We start from the raw sequence: 325 nt of genomic DNA on the forward strand, positions 1-325 counted from the left end.
ATATGTGTGTGTGTGTGTGTGTGTGTGTGTGTGTGTGTGGAATCTGACTGAATGTTCTTCTCGTTTCTCCGATCAGATCTTTCCGGATCCCTCGGACTTCGAGCGCTGCTGTAAGCTGAAGGACCGGCTGCCATCTATCGTGGTGGAGCCGACGGAGGGTGAGGTGGAGAGCGGGGAGCTGCGCTGGCCTCCTGAGGAGTTCCTGGTGAGCGAAGAGGAGGAGGAAGAGTGCGATGGAAACCTGCAGAACGAACAGATGCAGAACTCTCAGCATTAGAGAGGAACCAACTGACTCTCTCTCTCTCTCTCACACACACACACACAC

The 325-nt window shown here is 54.5% G+C and overlaps 1 protein-coding gene across 3 annotated transcripts in view; it reads left to right on the forward strand.

Moving 5' to 3' along the window:
• LOC107568035 (protein LBH-like) overlaps positions 1-325 on the forward strand; it is a 20310-nt gene that overhangs the window by 14441 nt on the left and 5544 nt on the right. For 2 of the 3 annotated variants that reach the window (XM_016253871.1, XM_016253870.1), the window contains exon 3: positions 77-325. The exons of the other annotated variant lie outside the window; for it this stretch is intronic. In XM_016253871.1, coding sequence (XP_016109357.1) covers positions 77-277 — 201 coding nt within the window. In that variant the 3' untranslated portion in view covers positions 278-325. The remainder of the gene's footprint in view (positions 1-76) is intronic. 3 annotated transcript variants of the gene reach the window in all.

The sequence above is a fragment of the Sinocyclocheilus grahami genome, unplaced genomic scaffold (assembly GCF_001515645.1).
Source record: "Sinocyclocheilus grahami isolate Dianchi unplaced genomic scaffold, SAMN03320097.WGS_v1.1 scaffold1208.1, whole genome shotgun sequence".
Lineage (NCBI taxonomy): Eukaryota > Metazoa > Chordata > Actinopteri > Cypriniformes > Cyprinidae > Sinocyclocheilus > Sinocyclocheilus grahami.